At 30.8% G+C, this 21,018-nt stretch overlaps 1 protein-coding gene across 5 annotated transcripts; it reads right to left on the bottom strand.

The window, feature by feature from the left end:
- Positions 1 to 11,841: 11,841 nt before the first annotated feature.
- LOC105139563 (nucleobase-ascorbate transporter 6-like) lies at positions 11,842 to 18,237 on the bottom strand. 5 transcript variants are annotated; one of them, XM_011046042.1, is made up of 15 exons: positions 18,050 to 18,237; positions 17,596 to 17,746; positions 17,018 to 17,115; positions 16,757 to 16,933; positions 16,402 to 16,502; positions 16,056 to 16,131; positions 15,905 to 15,964; positions 15,578 to 15,762; positions 14,706 to 14,802; positions 14,170 to 14,256; positions 13,017 to 13,075; positions 12,840 to 12,931; positions 12,656 to 12,733; positions 12,406 to 12,566; positions 11,842 to 12,305 (listed from the first exon to the last, which is right to left on the bottom strand). In XM_011046042.1, exons 2-15 carry the CDS (start codon positions 17,690 to 17,692, stop codon positions 12,087 to 12,089), a joined length of 1,587 nt encoding a protein of 528 aa, XP_011044344.1. In that variant the 5' UTR covers positions 17,693 to 17,746; positions 18,050 to 18,237; the 3' UTR covers positions 11,842 to 12,086. The 5 variants fall into 5 exon arrangements, with proteins under 5 accessions (XP_011044344.1, XP_011044345.1, XP_011044343.1 ...); XM_011046043.1 differs by having other exon boundaries at positions 17,596 to 17,742; XM_011046041.1 differs by having other exon boundaries at positions 17,596 to 17,738.
- Positions 18,238 to 21,018: the final 2,781 nt, after the last annotated feature.

Below are 21,018 nucleotides of genomic sequence, written 5' to 3'. Positions count from 1 at the left end.
ATTATAAAAGGATTGAGAGTAAGGTTGGCAGCCGTTTAGAGTGCGACTTTTTAATTAAGATGTTTGTTTACTTGAGAGTTTTAAGCATTTTATATCCCTTTTGATTTCACAAACTATAAATCATCATGCCAAATTAATAATTTGATATATCTTTGGATATTGTTATGGTATTTTATTCTATCTTTGTTTTTCTTTTTAGGTTAATTTATCTTGTATAAAATATAGATTATTTGGTTGTTGATGTGGCTTGATTTGGATTGATGGTGCATGGAGTTATAATGGACCTCCCTACACTAAGTAGTTTCTTGTTTGATGTCATAGCAAACTTGGTAGAATAAAAAAATGTATTAATTCCTTTATTTGACTTACATGAGTGACAGCCACTATATATTAAAAAAAAAAAATCAAGGGAGCCCGCTATTTTAAGCTTTGAAGGAGCTATGTGGTAGCCATGTTTTAGTCATGAAGTGAAGTTTCCTATCAAGGGATTTATTTATTCAAAGGCTTCAATTATTTTATTTTATTTTATTTTTTTGTTTTATGAGTTATAAGTTGTCACAATCTGCATTAACATGAACACTATCAAAATTTTATTCAAATTTATCGGTAAGAATATTAATTTTTGTGCACATTTGAGTTTAAGACTATCATAAATCAATGAAAAATTAAGATAAATTACTATACTGTATTTGACAAAAGAATTTAATCATCTAAAACTACCAAAAAATATAAGTATATACTTAACTTTAAGTGTGGTTTTAGCATTATGATAGCTTTTGTGTTTGTAGTTTTAAAAAATATGTTTTAAAAAAATATTTTTAATTACGGTTAAAAATATATGTATTTAATTAAAATTGTTATAAAATAAATTATATATATAAAATAAATAAAAAGTGGGTCTTTATAAATAAATACAAAAATATTATTTTAGCTTCTATAAAATTAAAGTTTAAACAGAATTATTATGGGGTTGAATTTATTTTACTAACTAAATTTTTTTTCTCTATAGTTAAATAAAAAATAAAAATTATTATAATATCAAACAGTCTGTAATAATAATTCATCAAGTTTGAGTAAACCAATGGATACGAGAATCTATTTTTTTTTAAAGAATTCAATTGTTATTATAAATCAACATTTGCTCGCACACCTGTATTATGAATAACAAATATATATGCTTTTGCAGTTATGAATTTTGATGATTACCATAACATAAATATCTATATTACCAATAGTGATAATAACATATTATAAAACATATATTTCACTTATATTTAATGATTTATAACTTTTTAATCTTACATATCACAGGTGTTTAGTCTAAGATGGCCAAGTCACATTTGTTTGTAAATATTTTTGTATAGTCATATACATGTATATACAGTAAGTGAAATAGTTTTATAGTTTATAATCTAAATTTACACACTCACACCAATTATTAAATAAAATTCTAAAATAATAATTCATGTATATTATATAATTGAATAAAATTGGGATTGGCATACAAAAACATATATTAAAAAAAAACTAAAAGGGATCTGCAATTTGCTGTGAATTGTGAGGCAAAACAATAAGGATTCATAAAAAGATTTTTTTATTTTAAATTTTTTCATTATTTTTTTATACAATTAAATCCTTCAAAATTGTGTTGATTGAGATTTAAGATTTATGATTTATTCTGATTTCCTTTTCATGTGCTTATTACAGTCCCAAAAAACATTATAAAAAACATCATGAAATTAGGTTGGTATTCAATTTCATGAAAAAGTTATTTAATATTATTGTTCATAGTAGATTGATAATAAATAGACCAAAATTGAGATAAGTAACAAGTGGAAACCATTTTATTTTAAAAACAATTCAGTTTGAACTCTGGTTATATATATTCTAGCTTTACTCATCTAATTTTTTTTAATTTGTAATTTTATTATTTGATATTGTATTGATTGATATTTGGAGCTAATAATTTGTTTATATTTTTTTATCTATGTTTTTGTCATGATATAAAAAAATTCAAAATTAGGTTGTTGCTCGATTTCATTAAAAATAATTTAATTTTAATGTTGAAAAATATTAAAAATAAAGGGATCAAAATTTAAAAAACAACAACAACAATAACGAGAACCTTTTTTATATTGTTACCACCTTTTTTGTTAGTTTTGTCTTAAGATATTTCCAACTTTCTATTTTGATCCTTTTATTTTGGAAATTAAATAAATTAGTTTAAAATTTTATTTTGCTTAAATCTTAATCCTTAGGTTGGGGAGATGAGAAGAAGAGAGTCATAAGAAGACAACAAAAAGAGAGAAAGTTGATGAATGTCTAATTTTTGACAATGAGAGTAGTCATTTATTTGGTTAACGAGTTTTATTTAATGGAGAAATTTCTATTTAGGTCTTTTTTTCTCTTTAACTTGTCAAAAAAAAAAAACTAGATCACAACAAGGTTTCATCATTATTCTTAGGTTTAAGTGTAAAGATAAAAGCAATATTATCAATTTGATTTATCATCAAGAATCTTGTTCCTACTCCACTTGTTGGATAACCAATTATAGCATCTTGTGAAAAGTCCTCTGAATCATTGAATTGCTTTGGAAAACTTTATGAAGGTTCCCTCGCTTTCATTTTGTTGAGTTGTCATTATAGGATCTTCTTTGATCATTTTTAATCTTAGTGTCTTATTGATTTTCATCGAGGTTTATCTTATAAAAAATAATATCTACACCAACTTTTTTCTTTCTTTTTAGGATAAAATGGTTAAACTCATCAACTACAACATATATAGATTTTTCAACTACTATTGTGAAACCCAAGACATTTATAAGTTAAATATAGAAATGTATAAACTCCCATTGAAATGTAAGATTGAACATGGTATGACTTCAACGAGTGATGGATACTAAGATAAGAAATAATAGATAAATAATGATATATAATGGAGATGATGGCCTTCATAAAATGAATTTTTGGTTTAGGATTCATAAGAACAGAGAAATTAGTAACGTGTTTTGATGGATAAAATAATGAGAAAAATAATAAAATTTTTCTAAGGAATAAGTGAGGTAATAAAGAATTAGTTATAATAAAGGAAGTTGACTAGATATGGAGTAATTCGTATGGAATTACCGAATTGATTGACTAACAAAAGAGGTTAGCCAAATGCTAAGTAATTCATTTAAAATTACCGGATTAATTTTGGCAACCAAGATGGGTTAACTGAATTTCTTGGGTAATTAAAAGAGTTACTTACCAGGTTTATTAGTTAACAAGAAAATTAACAGGATATGGGATAATTTGTATAAAATTACTAGATTGATTGGCTAACAAAAAAGGTTAGCCAGATGCTAGGTAATTTGTATGAAATTACTGAATTTATTAGTAACCGAGGGAGGTTAACCAAATGTGTGGATAATTATATGAAATTACCAAAATTATTGACAATTGAGATGAGTTATCCGGATATTTAAGTTTTGAAGAGATTATATGAATTAATTGATTGAAGTTAGAAGTAATAAATTCCAAAGGTTATGAGTAAAATAATTAATATATAACTTAGATATTAAGTAAATTAATTAATGTGGTTATTGGATATATATAATGACTAGGAGATTAAAGGAGAATTGATAGATAATTGGTTGTTATAGTATTAGTGGCTAATGATACATTACAATGACACTTAACACCATAATAACGGTGGCTAAGGGTATAAATTGATACTTAGCATTGTGATGAGAGTGACTAAGGTTATGTAAAGGATACTTAGTGACCATAACGTTAATAACTAAGATTGTGTGCAAATAATACTTGGTAATCATGGTTATAATGCATATGATGTTAATAAAAAAAAAAATGAAAGGGGTTCAATATGAATGAAAGATTTAGATAGCATTAATTATCTTTTTGGGTTAGGATAGTTAATGGTATTAATAGGATTTCATCGGTGCTGATATTTTTTAAATTGATTAGTCGATCCTGAGCAATTGGGTAACTAATAATGTTAGTAAAGATTATTAACATCGACACAGTTACTCCTGGTTAAGTGAAAAGATAAGTTGATTAACTAATTTGGATCGAGAATAGTTAATGATATCAATGGGTCATATTAGTATCAACAACCATTTCGAGTGTGAGTAGTTACTTCAAGTAAGGAGGTTAATGATGTTAAGGGTTCTTGACATCATCAACTTTGATGGTAAACTAGATATGAATAAGATTTGATAAACTATTATAGAGAAGGATATCGGCATGTTAATATAACTGACTAGTCTAACCCAATATTGGGAGACTAATGATACTAATGAAATTCGTTAGTATCGGCAATTACCTTAAAAAAATTATGAGGAAAAATATTGATTAATTATTCTAAAAGAATGAGATAAGATAATGATATCAACAGATGAATATCTTGGTATCAAGTGAGAATTGATTTATAAAGAGATGGAGTTCGAAAACAGTTGAGTTATGTTGAGATCTCCAAGATGAGATTATTCTCAGCAAATAAGATAGGATAGTAGATGGATATTGATAATAGATGGAAAATGTATATTGTAAAAGAGATTTATACCTAATTTTATGTATCAAAATAAATTCCATAGATATTATTGTCTGTCATTGTTATTGCTTGTTACTATCTTTTTATATTTATGTGTACACATTAAATTCTATTTTCATGTCCATCATGGTCATGTTAGCAGGGATATTGGTTTAATTACCTTTTACTTTTGACCATGTAATTATTTATAAATTAAAACACTTATCTCTTAAAACTTAAATGTAATATTAATCCATAAATTTAAATGTATGTCTTTAATCTAATGGCTGTAACTCTAAGTACCTATTTAATCATGCATGTTTATAATTGAAATCGAATTTTTCACTTAAACTACATTATATGATGTTATTGAACTAAACATGTTATGTTGATGATGATGAGTTAGGTTGAGATCCAAGATGATTGGATCCAGACGTGAAATAAAATTTGAAGTGTAATATGATTTTGTCGATATCTTGAGACTTCTCAATATAAGGGAGACTCTGTTGAAATTTTGATAGAAATTATAGTGGAACTTATATATATATAAAACAATTACCTTGAAATTTTCAATGTATCACAAAAAACCGATATATAAATTAGGATTTTTAGTTGTTACAACTATAGTTTTACGATTATATGTTTTATATGTTTTACTAGTAGAAGAGTAACCAAGAAAGATGTTGTCATTGGATTTAGAATTAAATTTTCCCAAATTATCTTTGATATTTAAAATAAAACATTTTAATTCAAACACTTAAAAATATAAAATGTTGGGTTTTCTTTCAAATTAAAGTTCATCAAGAGTTTTATATAGAATTGATCTAAGAAAAACTTGGTTTGAAATATAACAAAAATTATTTATGGTTTCCACTTGAAAATATTAAGGCAAACTATAATCATTAAGCAGGGTTCTTCTTATTTCTTAAAAAATGGTAGTTTTTTCTTTCAACAACACCATGTTATTATGATATTCTAAGAGTTAATAATACATATTTAAAACCATTTTCATCATAAAGATTCTTATAAGAAAAGTTATCAAATTCTCAATCATAATCACTTCTAATTTTAGAAATCAAGCAACCCTTTTTTTTTTCATTTTGAGTTCTTTTACAAGATTTTAAAAATGCTTCAAATGCTTCATCTTTATGTGCAACAAATAAAATCCATATAGTCCTAGTATAGTCATCTATAACGACAAATACATATCTCTTACTACCAAGATTTGAAACACGCATAGGACCATAAAGATCTATATGAAGTAATAGTGGTGCTCAATCTACAGAGATTTTATTATTGGCTTTGAAGGAGCTTTGACTTCATTTTCATATTGGCAAGCATTATAAATCACTTTCTTTTTGCACTCAAGTTGTAGAAATCCGCTCATAAGCTCTATCTTGGATAACTTTTGAATTAATTATATATCGACATGTTCAAGTCTTCTATGCCAAATATAAGATGAATCCACCAAAGCACTAAAACATTTAACATTATTGTCAATTTCTCTTAAATCAATTTTATAAGTGTTTTCAAGTCTTTTTCCTATAAAGATTATTTTATTTTCAATAATACAAATAACCAAAAAATATAAAGATTTAAAAATAACTTCATTGTCCTTATCATATAATTCACTAGTGCTTAACAAGTCATACTTTAAAAATAAAACACGCTTGATAATAGGGTAATTTTTAATATTTCCGATACCTTTTACCTTTCTCTTGGAATCGTCTCTGAATGTCACATATCTAACATTCTTTTCTTTGAAGAAAGTGAATTTGAATTTATCACCCATCATATATCTTGAACTTTTGTTATTTAAATATCACTTGTCTTTATTTTTCTACAAGGAAAAATCTCAACATGGTGATTTTGGTATCCATAATCTCATGGATCCACTTTGGTTAGTAAATGTATTTTTTTTTGCACCTAAACATGTTTAGTTTTAGTTAAGATCTTCTTGTGCATGCAATGCTTTTCATGAAAATCATTTTTTTTCATAAGAATTACATATGCTTGAAGAAGTTTATGCTTTAATAAAAAAGTTTGAGTAATTTTTTTCATTTCTATTTTGTTTATAACCTATACAATTTTTCTAAAAAAACACATCTTTGATTACCTATAATCTATCTAGGTTCTTTTTTCCTTTTATAAATCTAGTCAAGGTAGAATTTAAATCAATAACTAATTATTCATTGGAAATGAATGAATTAGATGCATTTTTCAAAGAATCCAATTGCCTTTTTAAACTATATTCATTGTTAACAAGGCATCCTTTTGTTTTTTCACAACGTCAACAACTTTTGAAATAACATCAAGTTTATTATGTAATAATATTTTTTCTTACATGATTTCAAATAATCATAAAATAATTCTCCAATTGCATTTTATAATCCATCAAAAGTAATTTAAGGTTCAAGTTCATTTATCTTATTGATGTTGAAGATGTCATTAGTCATCAAGTATATCTCTTTTTTGGTGATGTTGATATTAGCCATCAAGCATAAGTTGGCTATTTCTTTCAATTTTGAGCCATCATCATCATCTTAAGAGATTGTACTATCATTTTCATTGTCCCAAGTCGATGTCTTTTTTTATTTTTTTTAAATTTTGATTTGTTTTTTACATTTAGGCAATCATACTTCATATGACATGACTTTTTTTATTCACAGTAAATGATAGCATCTATATTGCTTGACACTCCCTTATCATTTTTTTCTCTTCTAAAATTACTCCAATTTGTATTTTATTTTCTATACCTAAAAAATTTGGTGAATTGTATAGTCATCATGACTATCTCATTATTATCATCGTAACCATTATATCCATTTATATTTTTATTGTCATTTACTGATATTAGAGCCAGGTCTTCTTCTTGATATTACTATTATAAACCTCAGGCTCCTCTATGTTTTCTTCATGTGCAATTAAGAATCTAATGAACTCATCAAAATCAAAAGTCTTTAGATTATTAGCCTTCTAAATGGCCATGACCTTGGTTTTCCAAACTCTAAATAAAAATCTCAAAACTTTACCAACCATTTCTTTATTGGTGATTTTTTCCTACCCTAACTAGTTCACTAATTAATATAATGAATCTAGTGTGCATTTATGAATTCTCTTATAGTATTTATTAAGAATTATCAATTTAGAGTCTTTCACTTGTACCCTAATGGGTAACTTTCAAAAGTCTTCAAATTTCAAAAGTCATTTTACAATTCTTCACTCTAGTAAACTACATTATCAAGAGCATACAAAAATGCATTCATGGCCTTAACATTATAACTATGCATTTTCTTTTGTTTGTCATCTCATTCACTTACAGAATTAGAAATCACTTATCCATCCAAATTTATCATTGTCGTTTGAGTATATCCATTATCAACAATAACCTGTAATTCAATATCAATAGATTCAAGAAAAGTTTGCGTCTTAACTTTTTAATAACATTGATCCTCATGTGTCATGATCTTTTTTCATAGGTGATTAAACCTTTAACAAGGAGTACAAGCTCTAATATCAATTGAAAGACTTAAAAAGCCTAGGTGGGGGTGAATTATGGCTTTATAAAAAATTCTAGCACTTTAAAGATTAATCTCCATTTAAGCCAAGATAACCAAAATTAATCATAAGCTCTTTAGCAATGCTAAAATCAACAATTAATTACAAGATACACCAATTAAAAAGATAAAGAGAGAGGAAGACACTCGAATTTTTCATAGTGGTTAGGATGATCACATATTCTTCTCTTTAAATCTTTGTTCAAATATCCACTATCACACATTATTTTTTTAATGAGTGAGACCAAATTGATTACACAATTTTTTTTCAAACTCAAGATTGAACTTAGTCCTTTTGCGAGCTAAGGATGAAACCTATCATAATTTTTTTACATGATCAAGATTAAATCCTTTTTTTATGAGCTAAGGATCAAACATATCATAATGTTTTTCAAAGAAAAGATTAAACTTGTCACTCAATGCCTCTTAACCAAAGTTACCCTAGTGGCTTCAAATATTACTTACACTTTTATATTGGTTTATCTCTCACAAAAGAATAATCACACTTTAACCAAGAAAAGATAAGCACGATTAAAGCTAATTCTTTATGGGAATGTAATTTAACTCATAAAGGTGAAAGATTGATTTGATTTAATAAAGGTTTAAAGCTTTATCAAGAGAATAAGAGAATAATCAAAGCTTTTAAAATGCTAAATATCAAAGAATCAAATATGTAAGATTGTAAAAGAGTAGAAGTGAAAGTTATAGAGGGAGAGATCTTACATGAAAATTAATTGAATATTTATTGAAAAATATCAAAACTAGTTGTTACATGCAAACAAAAAATAAGTGAAGAAATTTTGTTTCCCCAAGTGTATTTCAAGGTGTCATAAATGATTATATTGATGATTTTAAGAGAAAAAAAAGTTGTTGCAAGAACAAGAAAAATATTGAGCACATTTTTTTTTTAATGACAAGTTTGTTATCTTAGCTAATGTAAAAACCAATGTGATAAGATTTATACTTACAAGTAGACAATAAAATATTTTTATGACGCAAAAGCGCTAATAAGTATCATATTCTTCATTTAAGTAAAAACATCAAAATATATGATGAAATAATTTTTTATGATATATTTTTCACATGAAAACATAATAATAAAATATTTTAGAATGATAAAAATCATTCTATGATGTCAAATCATATTTTATAAATACTTCATTACATAATAAAGATTTTTAACATTTTCAAGTCTGGTTTGCATGTAACGAGTTCAAAGTTTTAATCTAACATGGAATAATTTCGACAACAATAATACTTTGACATGCAAATTAAATACAAATATATATTGTTATCTTGAAAACAAACAATTCATACATGATTGTAAAGTTTTTGTGCTAACCCTATCTGTACACAATGACAAATGGTTTCCCATTTCTTATAGTTACTCCAACAATATCACAATTCTCTCAAGGGTGCATGATGAAGATCCACGCTTGGTTCCTGAAATTGGGAACAAAACAATGGATCATACTGATTTCACTAGGCTGTGAGATCTTCTGTCCTGAAAAAAAATCTGGAAACTGAAAAAGTCATCTGGTCACTCATTCTCAATCTCATTTCACCAAGAACTTAATGATTAAACTAAGTTGAATACATAATTATATATCACAAAGACTGATCGAATAAATCTGGTTTTTTCCTTACCATTTCTCACTTTTTCAGTACCCTTTTCACAGTTCTTGCTGTGTTCCTTTTCGTTTCTTAAAGTGTTAATTATTGGGGTTGGTGAGTTGAAGAACTTCCAAACTTGCTTGTAAGATGCCGTGCGGGTTTTCAACTAATTATTCATTACTAATACATTAATTGGCAGACAACATCTTCTCATCTGCTATATTCCTTTTTTGTTTTTTAGCCTGTCCATGAATGTACCCAGGTGTTCTTCCATTTTTTTTAAAAATAATAATAATTGCAATATGAAGAAGCCAGATAACATTCTCTGTTGGCTATAGGAAATGTCTTTTACACTTTGATCAATATAAAAATCGGGTGCTCATGACACTTGGAAATTAGTTAAATAATTTTATAGAAATTATTTTTTAAAGTATTTTTTATTCAAAAATACATCAAAATAATATTTTTTTTATTTTTTAAAATTAAAATTTTATATTAGTGCATCAAAATAATTCAAAAATATTATAAAAATTAATTTAAAAAAATTTAACCTTTTTTAAAAATACAATTCAACCAACTCCCAAACACATCATCAGTATTTAATATCTTAACTTCGTTTTTACAGAATCTGAACAGCCTCGTGTATATAATATGGAAAAGTCATGCTTTTGTACCTTCCTATATTTTAATGCTTTGATTGAGCGGGTGGCATCGAACTCCTCCTCCTTTTCAAGAAATGAAAAGGGTATGAAATAAGGGATATCAGTTCTGTAGGGCCCTAATGTCAATACCATGGCATTTATGAGATATATTCAAACTAGGCCTCATTTGACTCCCTCCCTCCCCCCCTCCCACCAAGCAACATACAGGCTGTTTTTAGGGTTCTTGTTAGTGGATGGTTTTTGTTTCTTTCAAGTGAAGTTCTATGACACAAAACCAAGAGGTAAGGTAAATAAGAAAATGAAAAGGAAGTAAAAACCAGGAGAGAATTCTCTCAGTTAATTGAACCGTTCAGCTTGAGCTACAGTATTAACATATGCCTTGGACGACAATAATCTTGTTGCCAAGATCTTGTTAAACAAGGGTTTTTGCATTTAAGGTCCCATAAATCAAGTGGGGTTGATCTCAGATCTAAGATAAATCCAAGAGTTAGACCACTAGGCTGAAGGTGATGGAGATTGATTTTTCCAAGAATTCCCGGTTGACCTGTAAAGTGATAGCAAGATGATCTTGTAATCATCATCTACTTGGTGTGGCCTTTACTGCCAAATAAAGCATCTGCTTTTTGAAGAATCAGCACCAGCTTCAATGCAACTTTGCTTCCTCACCTTGGCCTTTTCTCTCCTCGCTTTTTGCATCGTCTTGGAAGTTAAAAAGTAGTAATATGTGCAGAGTGCCCCCCAGCATCGATAAAAGAAAGCATCCTTCTTACTGTTTTTGCTGCAATATCCTCTTCTGTCCAAGTCTATTTTCATTGGATTCGCCTACCCTATTCTTCCTTCTTTCATACTATAAGCCTTTCGTACGCCCTGCATGCAGTTGTTCTGTCGTTATCATGGGGTCCGATAGACTTTAAAGAGAAAGCAGAGTAGCTGCCCTGTCACCGTACTCAAACTTGTGTGATACAAATCACCGTCCTTGACCTTCCTTCTTTCATTTGATAAATGATAGGATATTAAAGAGCCAGCAGCCCAGAAACACAGGCATGGAGCAAATGGGAATGGCACAGGATAGACTTTGAATACCGTGGATTTTCACACATTTGCACTTGCAGAGGGTGAATAAATAGTGTTTTAACTAGCTGAAAATTTTCAGCTAGCGGCTTTTGTACGCGTGTCATGGTAATTCTAGCCCCGTCTTATTGTCTTTAATTTGGTTCCAGACCCGAACCCAAATGCATGACCTAACCCAGATCACACAGCCTCTATTCTATTCGAACACTTTAAGAACCATTGCAGTTGATCGCCGGCGACTCAATCCAGTTTCACTTGATCACATGAAATCGGACAATCAATACTCAGATGAAATATGTTAAAATCTAGGAAACAGCTGATTTCAATGGCCATGAGCCAGGTACATGCAATCAGAGCTCCAGTGTCTATAAAAAGCAATTACAGAACAGAGAAGAAGAAACTAGAGGTAATAAAAACTCTGATTCATTGCTACTTCCAAGTCCCACTTCATCCATAGGATTTTTACAAAGAAAACAAATTCAATTGAATGATTTCAAGTCATTCTATGAAAGATGAGACTAACTTATACTGCTATATAGCGTGTGATAAGATTCACAACAAAGGAACAATGAGAGCATGCAATTTTTTATCCCACAAAGAGCTATCGAGAACACATTTGAGCAGGACCAGCTCATTATTAATGCTGATTGAATTACACGGATGGAAAATATTTGTTTAGATTAAAGGGCAGGGAATAGAATTCCTCACTCCTTGTATCACCCTTGAATGATTTGAATTTGGCCCACCAGTGCTTACCCCTATCTTTCCTTATTGAACTATCTTTTTTATGTAGCGTATTGTCCAGGAAATAGGCCAAGCAGCCCGCCACAAATGCTTCTGATGAGAAAGGAACGTTTATAATATCGTTGAACTGCCAATTAAGAAGGAAAAAAACACAAAATGCTTATCAGCCACTGGCAAGGTTTTCACAAAAGCTAGACAGATCAGGGGTTGAAAATTTTCATTCATACCCATCTTCCACTTGTGTTGACCGGACCAAAGCCCTTAATTGCAGTGTACTCATTAAAGTACTGTGGCACGGATAATCCCATGAAAATAGAAAAGCCTAATATGAACTTTGTTCGGAAGCTGTTGAGATTACAGAACTGAAGAAAGCTAAGACCACCAGCACCTGGAAATCCATGGTGAAAAGGACAAATCATTTTCAAGACCAATGACTATATATCAGAGATTCACATCAAAATATCAAGATATACGTACCCACGTAAGCAAAGAAAAGGCAATATAAACCAGCAATAATAGGTGATGGAATTGAAGCAAAGACTGCCCCAAATTTTCCTACACATCAATGCAAAGTCGAACAATGTAAGTTAGGAATGGTATACCAACCAAAATGAATCATACATCAATACAAAAGGCATTCAACAAACTCATATTGACTTACCAAGAACGGAGAAGAAAATCATGAATCCTGCAGATATCTGGACAACCCTTCGGCTGCCAACTCGAGTTAAGGCCAAGAGACCAGCATTCTCTCTGCACAGGTAAAGCTCAAGTCAATTTTGAGGTTACTTTATCTAAATTGATAAAAGCTCATGCATGCTTTCCTGGTGAATCTTACACAGATACTGAAGATCCATTTCCAGTTCCAAACAGTCCAGAAAGCAAAATGGCGACTCCCTGATGTAGAATTAAAATGTTAAAATAACAGGTGAAAAACTGAATCCATCAGAATTATAACTCGCCAATGTGAAGATCAATTGCGTGCAGAAAAGACATGCTTTTGAATGACAATTGGCTCGTGTGAAAATCAAAGTTCCAGGAATTTGCTTGTCCAACTCCCAGGAAGGACAATGAAATTCTGGTTTCACAGCCAGAACAACTATAGTTGTTCTTTATGCTTCAAAAATATAGTAATCACTACAATATACAGCTAAAAGTTCCATATATCAATATCATTTTCATGTTCTTATTTAGGATAGATTTGCTAGGGAGTGTAAAGGTGGTGAAAATTACCCTAGGGGCTTTTACTTTCTTGGGTTTGGAAGAGTAGAGAGAATTGTTAAAGGGGTTACCAATTAACACATTTTGGGGATTTAATGTTAATCTTCAAGAGGGAGAGGTAAAAGCTTTTCAAGGGGGGGAGATGTCTCTTACATTTTATCCTTCTTGAAGCTAGCACCCGTGACCTGTCTTCTCCATACACTTTGCATTACCCCCTGATATATATTTCTTTGAAATTATTTATATTTCAAATTTTGATTTAACTCTTATTGGGCCAACTGACACTCATAATTTTACAAGACTCTTATCAAGCACTCATAAAACAACACAACCTAACACTCTTTACACCCTTAAAACTTGATGTGTTAATATTTCACCTCCATTCTTTCCATCCTGCACACAACACAATTTTAGTGCATGTGCCCGCGACTGCACATAATAGTGGCTAGGTATAACACTTTTCAAACAAATCTTGGAATTGAAAAGGTCTGTCTTGCTGTCACGAAAGGAATCGTAGGTTGGGAGGGACATGGGGGGTTTTTGATCTTTCAAAAGCTTGAAAATGAAAAGTTATCTACTTTTCGGATCAAATAAAATGTTCAGCTACACAACAGTAAGTCTATACACTGAAGTGCATATTTGATGCATGCTGCAGCAAAGCATGAAAAGGACAAGCATTCACACAATATCATAGACATAAAAACAACCATTCGAAACTTAAAAACTTAAGCATGCTGTTTCAATTACAAAGAAACCAATTATTTTATTACCTGCCAGCCAACACCACGGCTAAGAACAGAAGGTGGCATAGGAGTTGCGCTTGCATACCTTGATACAGCAATAAATGCGCCAGTGGACTGCTTATTCATGAAAAGTAATTCAGTTAACTTACAAGATTAAATAACATAGTCAAGTAAAATGTATAATCCACAGAATGAATGCTTGAACTGCATCACATGGCAAAAAAGAAAAACCAGAAACGAACAAAATCAATTAAAAACATTGAAATTATGAAAATTGTAGTTTCCAAAAAGAACTTCTATCAATCTCTGGAAACTATTATTTGTCAGCTCATCCACATTACAACAATCAAATGATTTATTATTGTATCAGTATCACTAGTATGGGATAGGCATTTACAATGACTTATCATTAAAATAGAATATCAATGAATGGAAAAATAATATCAGCAAACTAACAACAGTTGTGATGTTATTGTGTGATGCACTTTGATTCTTAGTTTAGGGCAATAGCATAGGGGATATGCATGAGGTATAAGTGAATGTATGAATGGAAGAATGCAAACCTCTACAAGAGCAACAAAGGATGCCATCATCATGGCAAAAGCTTCACCAGCATCAAATGAAGGTGCTCCCCATTGAAAGGGATATGGAACTCTTATCCTGCAAACCCATAACTCCAATAAGGAACACTTGATGCCATCCCACAATGCTAAGTCATGAAAAAGTACATTATACTACATTAAAGCAAAATTAAGCTTTAATCAAACTCTTCATCAACTAATACCAATTATAACCCAAATTACCCGGCTGATTCAATGAAATGTGCAAGGAATGAATACGGTTAAGATGAATTTTGTCATGTTTATTTAAATCCGAATTAGATAATTGCATCACAAGCACTTCCCAATTGGATTATGACTACTAATTCATCTAAGCAGTCTCCAACTATGGACCATCTAACTCTTGCCTTTCAAAATCAGCTTGTCCATGTTCAGACATAGCAACCAAGTTCATCAACAGAGGAAACGTGTAAAAAGAGCATTTAATCCACACTTTGATTTTCTCCTTGGATAAAATGAATTGGTAAAAGTCCAGTGTTCAACCTCTTCCTATACTGGTTTTACTCTTTATGCGGCAGAGTACCTAAATTAACAAACCGACAGGGATTTACAGTCAATAGAAAGGACCATTGTAACGGGATTACCAGGTAATCATGAGCCATGCCTATAGGTAGAAAGAAGAAATAATGACAAGTAAAGATCCACCTATAGCACCACTGGATATGGTCCAGCAGTGCAAGACATGGTTGATTTCCTAGGTGGCTCAAGTTCGAATCATTCCCCTGTAAACCAGGAAAAAAAAGATCCCCCATATAAAGGATAGGCCAAGAAGTAAACGCTAAATCATGCATCTGTTTTAAGATGCAGTGACTAACCATGGAGAACCATTTATAAGTCCAGCACGATCAGTACGGCAAGTTATTTGTGTCCTTGGTGGTGCATCATTATAAGCTCCACCCACTGTAAGCAGATGAGCATAAATCCATACAATCACTATTGCGAATATGACAGCAAAACGATCAAAGACATGTCTTCCTGACTTCATCAAATGGGGCATGTACTGCAAAACAAACAGTGACAATTAACTATTCATCCTAACAACAAATATTAGTAATAAAGTCATAATTAGTCAAAAGCAAGAGATGACAAAACACAGCGTGATCAAAATAGCTACAACTGGATCCATAACACAGCACAAATACCTGTGAAATAAATACTAAAATGATGAGCTCTGGAAGGCCAATCTCCACGCATTTGGCAACCTAAAAATTTCAATGTAAAACTTAATACCCACTGGTCACTAGGTTATACATCATATGCATGTGCATGAATATGAAGCAGATGGAAGCTTACCCCAGGAAACCCAAGCTCATACAGCCCAAAACCAACGAGGGCTACCAAAGGAACAGCTGACAGTGGACTTAAAAACCTGCAGGAAAAAAAAGGAGCAACCATATAGCATTCTCCACTATGATGCAGAAGACTCTGCCAAAGTGAGCATTAAATATGGCATAAAGATGCAAATGAGCAACAGGATAAGACAGAGCTTTCCATTGATCAGAAGTTCTGTTGATTCGCAATACATGGATGGTGATTCTATATGTTAACCAATCATTATATCTTCTTATCATTAAATGCAATTGATCACAGGGTGCAAGCACTGCTAAAATATAAGCATCAGTTCTGGTTCTGAACTAACCTGGTGACATTACGCCAAAGGCCACTGAAGCCTAGAACAATCTGGAGAGTTGAAGCAACAATGAGAGCACCTTGTGTTGCACGCATAATCCTCTTAAATTTCTGTGTAGGCATTAAAAGTCGTCATGAAGTTACTAACAGGACATTTATCAGTACGAGTATAGTGGTGGGAGGGTCAGGTTAAAGTATATAATACACCCCTGCCCCATCTATTTCAGACGTGAACCATTGAAATAGGCAGCAAAAATTTTAGCTGGGAATTAATACTAGCTCTTCTATATCATTAATAGGAAGGTGCCACTTGACACTCCAAACCACGACAACTTTATACAGCAGAAAATGGCAAGAGATAAAACCTCAACAGGATCTGGTTCATCACTAAATCGACCAGCAAGGATAATTGAAATTGTGGTTGGGACAAAGGTGTAAGAGCCTCCAATAACAGCCGGCAAACGAGTGCCGAACAAACTCTGGAGCAACGTGTTCAGACCAGCAACAAAGAGAAGTGTCTGGATCACCTCCGCCTTCTCTTTCTACAAAAACAACAATACGACCACCATGCTCAGTTAATGATAAACACGAAATATCTGCATAATGATTTTTCCCCCTAGCCTTACATTTCCTCCTCCCATCTGGGGAACGAGAGCAGAAGGGATGAGAACAGTAGTTCCAAGCATCACAAGGTAATGTTGGAAACCAAGGAGGATAGCTTCCGCTGCAACACACAATCTTGAAATAATCAAATGGAGGCAAACCCATTTCAGCAATGTATAAAAAAAAGCAAACACAAAAATACTTGGTCCGTTTTCAAACACTGTTACAAAAAAAAGATCACTGACAAAAAACAGAAAAAAATACCAAATCTAATTTTTTGGGGGGGAAAAAAGACAGAAAAAAGGACAGATTTCCTTAAAATAGAAATTGCAAAAAATAAAATGAACAGATAATATATAGTTAATCAAAAAAGTAGTTGGGTTTTTTTCTTCCTTGTGTTTTTTTTTTTTTGAAAGGTGGGTTAGTGTATGCGGAATCTTGAAAGAAGAAAAGAGTAGGTTTCTTTGGAGCTTTTGAAAGAGTATATACCATAAAGAAAGCACAAAAAGCTACTTTGAAGTAAAAACAAGATTCAGTTCAGAGATAACAAAATTATACTTGAAGAAAAAGAAGAAAAAAGAACGAGATAACAAATACTCACGCCATGGAGGTGGACTCGTAATGCAATAATAAATGTTGGGAAGCTGCTCCTTTGGTGGATGTGGTTGTGGCTCCTCAGCCTTTCCTCCTCCAGCCATCAACCCCTTCTTTCTTCACGAAACTGTCTTCTTTCTTTCTTTCCTTCTTTGTTTTTTTAAAAAGAACAGCAACAAAAGAGAGATTCAAAAGGTGAGCGAAGATGTAGTAAGAGGAAGCAGAACCCAAATCCCAAATCTCACAGAAAAAAAAGGGAAGCAAAAACAGTACTGAACTCAACTCAACAATGTGAGCGGGACACGGAAATGAGTGAATCAACTCTCTCTCTCTCTCTCTCTCTCTCACTACTCCTTAAACTACAGCTACAGCTACCCATAAAGCATGTAATAAGGAGGGAAAAACAGAGGAAAAGAGAGAGTAAAATAGTTGAAAAAATTATAAGCGGCAAAGAAAAGTACCTTTTGAACAACGGCTATGCCTTTATCTATGTCGAAAGCAAGAATTCAGGTCAAATGAAAATCATGCACCCCACACCCCTCTTCCAAAGATAGAGAAACAAAAAGGATGCAGTTCTTCGCTGAAGATTGAAGAGAGAAGGAAAATACCAGATGTTTTTTTTTAAAAAGAAAAAACAAGCAAGTGATGTCTATAAAAAAAAACAAAAAAAAAACAGTGTGGAAGGTTTGAGGTGAAATCTCCCTCTCAGCATTTTTATTAATAAAGTGAAGCTAAGCTGCACACTCTACCGAATATTATTTAATGGGATGTGGATATATAATGGTGGCTCCTTTTTAAATTTATTTTTAATGTTAATATATTAAAAAAATTAAAAAATTAATTATTTAAAAAAAAAACCTTAAATTTTAACCTACTCCCAGACACCTCTCAATGACATATTATCATGCCAACCGGTAATCACTTGCCATTGATTTTATTCTGTCATGCAAGCAATTACGACCATCAAAATCAGGGGAAGGGATCAAGGAAGTCGTTTAATTTATTTTAATCAGAACGGCAGCGTTTTGGGCAGTTGCCTTCACTTCAGGCGGAATCAAGCTCTCCGTGATTAACTTCCCGATAAGGATGCATGGATGTTTGGGATTATAATAGATATTGGTTTATTTTTAAAATATTTTAAACAATCTAGAACAACCAAAAAATAATTAAATTTCTCGAAGCCAAACACCTCGCAGTATCGCAACCTACCCCCAGTTTTTGATGCTCAAAGCAGACGTTCTTTGCATGAAACGACGCGAATGGCCTTTAAAAGTTGGAGCGCATGTGGTTTTTGTCCGGGCGTTCGACACCTAACGTGGAATTATTGGTAGGAGTGAAAAAAAATTCATAAAACTAATTAAATTAAAAAAATTAAATTGTAAAAAATTAATTAAATTAATTATAATTTTAAAAAAATCAGCCGATTCTACTTGATTTAGTTTTATAAACTTGAAATTAAAAAAACAAATTAAATTCAAATCAAAAATATTAAACTAAATTAAACTAAAAAATCGAATTAAACTTGAATTGTTTAATTTAAACTGGTTTTAATTTAAAAAATTATTTTTACTATTTCTTTTAATAAAAACCGCAATAAATCAAAAACGATCGCATCTAATTATTGGAGGCTGGCAACCGGGGGTTAGATTGGACAATATTGCGATGATAACGTGTGGTGTTCTGTAGCAGAAGAATATCGGGGGTGCCCCAGAGAAGGGGGGGACCCTAAAGAGGGACGAGGGTCAAAAGGTGACAGCCGACGCATTCTCTCTCCCTTATCAGCAGTAACTCCCCCAGTCCCTGCTGTCTGTAGGACTCATTATTTTTCACTGACAACTGGCAGCCCCTTGGCTTGTTCTAGAGAGAGAGAAGGAGAGGGGGAGGTTTTCCGTTTTTTGGGCAAAGCAAAAGCCTAGCTAGTGATTAGCGAGAACTAAATAAATGAAGATAGCTTACGTATTAGTGCACATGCCCTTTAAAGGTTGGCTATTGCGTTGTTGCTGGATTGTTTTCTAAGTAATTAAAAAAATAAAACAAAATCAAGTTTCTTTAATGATTCCATCTAATAAACTTTATGAGCATCTTAATTTAAATAAAAAAATGTTTAAGGGTTGATTCCAGTCCATCTCGAGTGAAGGTTAGAGGAGTAGAGAGTAGAACAGCTTAAATGTAGATGGAGCCTTGAAAAGTAGACGAAGGTGAGGTCGGAGGCGATGGCATGATCCCAGGCGAGCTGAACGGAGTATGAGTGTGTTTCAAAAATAATTTTAAAAAAATAATATTTTTCAGCATTTTAGGATTGTTTTTAATATGTGAATATTAAAAATAATTTTAAAAAAATAATATTTTTCAGCATTCTAGGATTGTTTTTAATATGTGAATATTAAAAATAATTATTATTATGATTTCAACTACAACTATGAAAGTTTTTATTTTTATTTTTTAATATTTTTTAGTATTTTAAAATTATTTTTAATATACTAATATTAAAAATACTTTAAAAAAAATATTATTTTAATATATTATAAATAAAAATTTATTTTAAAAAATAATTATTGTTACAATTTCAATCACTACCACTACCTAGATCTTAAAAGTCTTTACTTTTATTTTTTAATATTTTTTAATATTTTAAAATTGTTTTTAATATTCTAATATTAAAAATAACTTTTAAAACATTAAAAAATATTATTTTAATATATTATAAATAAAATATTATTTTATAAATAATTATTATTATAAATTCAACGATCCACCGAGATCCCGAAAGTCTTGACTTTTGCTGCGCAAAAGATGTAAGATGCGTGTTTGAATTCAGGGGCGCTCTCCACCGACTTGTTTTTTTTTATGACTATACTAACCTCCGTTTCCACTTCCGGTTTTATCTCTGCTGCGGGTTAAGCTACATTTTACATGTTGAGCCGTTGTAGTTCATTTATTAATAACGACACTTTCTTGCTTCCTTTAATAACGCTCAAATTAAGGCACTTTAATATCCTTTCTTCTTTGGCTCCATGTGATAATGCTGTTTAAAAATGTTTTTTGAAAAAAATCAGGTTAATAATTTTTTAAATATTTTTTATGATTTTAATGTGTTGATATTAAAAATAAATATATATATTAATAAATTTATTTTTAATACAACAATACTTTTGTATTTTTATTAAATTTAGGCTAATGAAAACATGTATGAATAAACATGCTATGATTAAGTTTGGGTTAATATCTTAAAGATTTACTTTATGGTGTGCCGTCCGTTATTAGCTTTATAAATTGCTGTTGTATTATTTATTTATTTATTCAGTATGAGATTCTTGGTTTTGTAATGTATTCCAAAACAATGTGAATTTTTATATATTTATTTATTTATTCAGTATGAGATTCTTGGTTCTGTAATGTATTCCAAAACAAGGTGAATTTTTATATATTT

Source organism: Populus euphratica, unplaced genomic scaffold (assembly GCF_000495115.2).
Source record: "Populus euphratica unplaced genomic scaffold, PopEup_1.0 scaffold212.1, whole genome shotgun sequence".
NCBI classification, from domain to species: domain Eukaryota; kingdom Viridiplantae; phylum Streptophyta; class Magnoliopsida; order Malpighiales; family Salicaceae; genus Populus; species Populus euphratica.
Note: the sequence above shows the minus strand (reverse complement) of the source record. Positions and strands in the feature narration are given on the sequence as shown.